Raw genomic sequence first — 2,847 nt, forward strand, 5'->3', positions numbered from 1 at the left:
CCCCATGGAGAGCACATGTGGACACCCACACCTGAGGGCTCACTGCTCCTCACCACAGATGCACTCCTCCTCTGAGTCCTGAGACCTGGGTGCACCCCATAGAGTAGGGCTCAGATGAGGGGATGCAAATCTCCACCAGCCACACCCTCCTCTGGTTTGAAAAGCCGAGCACAAGGCCTGGCTCAGAGACTCCTGTGCCCCACCATGGACACGCTTTGCTCCACGCTCCTGCTGCTGACCTTCCCTTCCTGTGAGTGCTGTGGTCAGGGACTCCTTCGGGGGTGAAACATCTGTTCCTTTCTTTGTGAGCTTAATCTTCTTATGCTTTCTCCACAGGGGTCTTGTCGCAGGTCACCTTGAAGGAATCTGGTCCTGCTCAGGTGAAACCCACACAGACCCTCACGCTGACCTGCACCTTCTCTGGGTTCTCACTCAGCACTTCTGGAATGGGTGTAGGCTGGATTCGACAGCCCCCAGGGAAGGCCCTGGAGTTGCTTGCACACATTTATGGGAATGATGATAAATACTACAGCCCGTCTCTGAAGAGCAGGCTCACCATCTCTAAGGACACCTCCAAAAACCAGGTGGTCCTTACAATGACCAACATGGACCCTGTGGACACAGCCACATATTACTGTGCACAGAGACCACAGAGCCACAGCCCAGGGCGCCTCCTGTACAAGAACCCAGGCTGCTTCTCAGTGGTGCTCCCTCCCCAACTCTGCAGAACAGGAAAGTGTGGCTGAGATGCCATTTCCTGCCAGGGCCTGTGTTTCTTGTCCCCACCAGACTCAGAGCCTTGTCTTCTTCTATCTTCTTGACTAATAAATGGCATGTCGCCTGTTAGTGGTTCATGCAAGAGAAGCTGTATCCTGTTTGACAAAGATTCAGCATGAAAGTTTCCTGTTACCTGAGCCAGATGCATCACTGATATGTGGCCACTGGTTTCTGAGGCTCATATCACTTTAAAGGACCAAATACAAATGTCCATAGAGTGTGCCATTCTTAAACTGTAGAAATGATGTAGAAGAAGAATGTGGAGATAAGAGAGCAAGAGGAATTATGAAAATCCAGATAGCAAGTTTTCTTGTAGAGTGGAAGTTACACTAGTAATTTCATGAAACAATAAGATAGATGAAATATGTCTTCATCATGGAGTGTCTCACAGTGGCAGTGCACAAATAAATTCCTAAAAATGTCTTAGGGTAGGTGTGATGGATGAGGCTTATTTCCAATGGGGAGCCCGTAAATACCCAGGCAAGTAAACAAATCCAACACTTAGAAAAGAAATGCCTCATCTTGACACCAGAAATCAACCTCAGTAAGTTTGAGGAACAATGTGGTAAAGAAATGGAAAATTTTAAACACATTTATTATGTTTCTAACTCATGTTTGAATATGAAAACAGAATCGTCCACAATTTTAGGAAAGCTGTCCCATGACATTGAATCACTACAGTCGTAGAAACACCACTGATCAACAGAGCTCAAGCAGTGACCAGGTCAGTACCAAGGCCCCAGGCAAAACAATAGTCTTGGGTACATTGTACAGAAGCAAGAATTGAGCCACACAATCTATTGCCAAGTGATCTTTGGCAAAGTTAACAAAAATTAACAAAAATGTACACCAGGGAAAGGACATCCCATTCAATAAATGGTGCTGGGGAAATTGGATAGCAACATGCAGAAGAATGTTTGGATTACACGTGTGAGCCACCGTGCCCAGCCCTAACTATACATTTCTTGTTTGGTGGGTTTTTGTTTTTGTTTTTGTTTTTGTTTTGAGACAGAGTTTCCCTCTGTTGCCAAGGCTGTAGTACAGTGGCACGATCTCAGCTCACTGCAACATGCAGAAGAACAAAACTGGACCCTCACTCTCAACACATCCGTACTCTACACAAAGTGAATTAAATACTTACCTGTAATATTTCAACTATAAGTGCACTCAAAGAAGACACCAGGACAGGACATCTGGGAATTGGACTAGGTAAATCATTTATGACTAAGACGCCAAAAGCATGCCCAAGAAAAAAATTGACACATGACATTTAATTAACCCACAGAGTTTTTTCACAGCAACAGAATGAACAGGCAAGTTGCAAATTTTTTGCACACCTTGCCTGTGACAGTGAACCAATGTGAAGAATTCACAAGCAATTCAATCAACTCTACAACATAGGAACAAGAACAAAATACCCCCATTAAAATGAGCAAAGGACATAAGTAGACATTTTTTAAAGAACATCTAAAGATGGATTCTACATATACAAACAATGCTCAACATCACTAACCATCAGGGAAATGAAACTTTAAACCACAACAAGCTCTTGTCTAACACCAGGCAAAATGACTACTGCTAGAAACTCAAAAATATCAGATGTTGCTGAAGATAGATTGGAAAGGGAACTCTTAGACACTGTTGATGAGGATGTGGACAAATACAACTTCTGTGGATAATGGTATGGAGATTTCCAAAAATAACTAGAAATAGACCTGCCATTTGACACAGCAATCCCACTACTGGGTAACTACGCAAAGGAAAATAAATCATTATTTCTAAAAGGTACCCACACTTCTATGTTTACCACAAAACCATTCTCAATAGCATCTATGTCAACCTGAGTGTTACCCAACAGATGATTTTATGAAAGAATGTAGCATGTACACCCAATTCAATACTAATCAGCCACAAGAAAGAATGAAACTGTGTCTTTTGCAGCAAGATGCATAGAACTGGAGGACATTATACTTACTGAACTATAAGTGGGAGGTAACAATGTGTACACAAGGACATGGAGTGAGAAATGATGGACATGGAGACATAGAAGGATGGGAGGGTGGAAGGTGG

General features: G+C 43.3%; 1 gene segment (V, D, J or C); it reads left to right on the plus strand.

The window, feature by feature from the left end:
- Positions 1 to 204: 204 nt before the first annotated feature.
- LOC108297557 lies at positions 205 to 746 on the plus strand. The segment is given in 2 exon segments: positions 205 to 250; positions 337 to 746. Coding segments are annotated over 2 exon segments (456 nt in total).
- Positions 747 to 2,847: the final 2,101 nt, after the last annotated feature.

Source organism: Cebus imitator, unplaced genomic scaffold (genome assembly GCF_001604975.1).
Source record: "Cebus imitator isolate Cc_AM_T3 unplaced genomic scaffold, Cebus_imitator-1.0 Scaffold814, whole genome shotgun sequence".
Lineage (NCBI taxonomy): Eukaryota > Metazoa > Chordata > Mammalia > Primates > Cebidae > Cebus > Cebus imitator.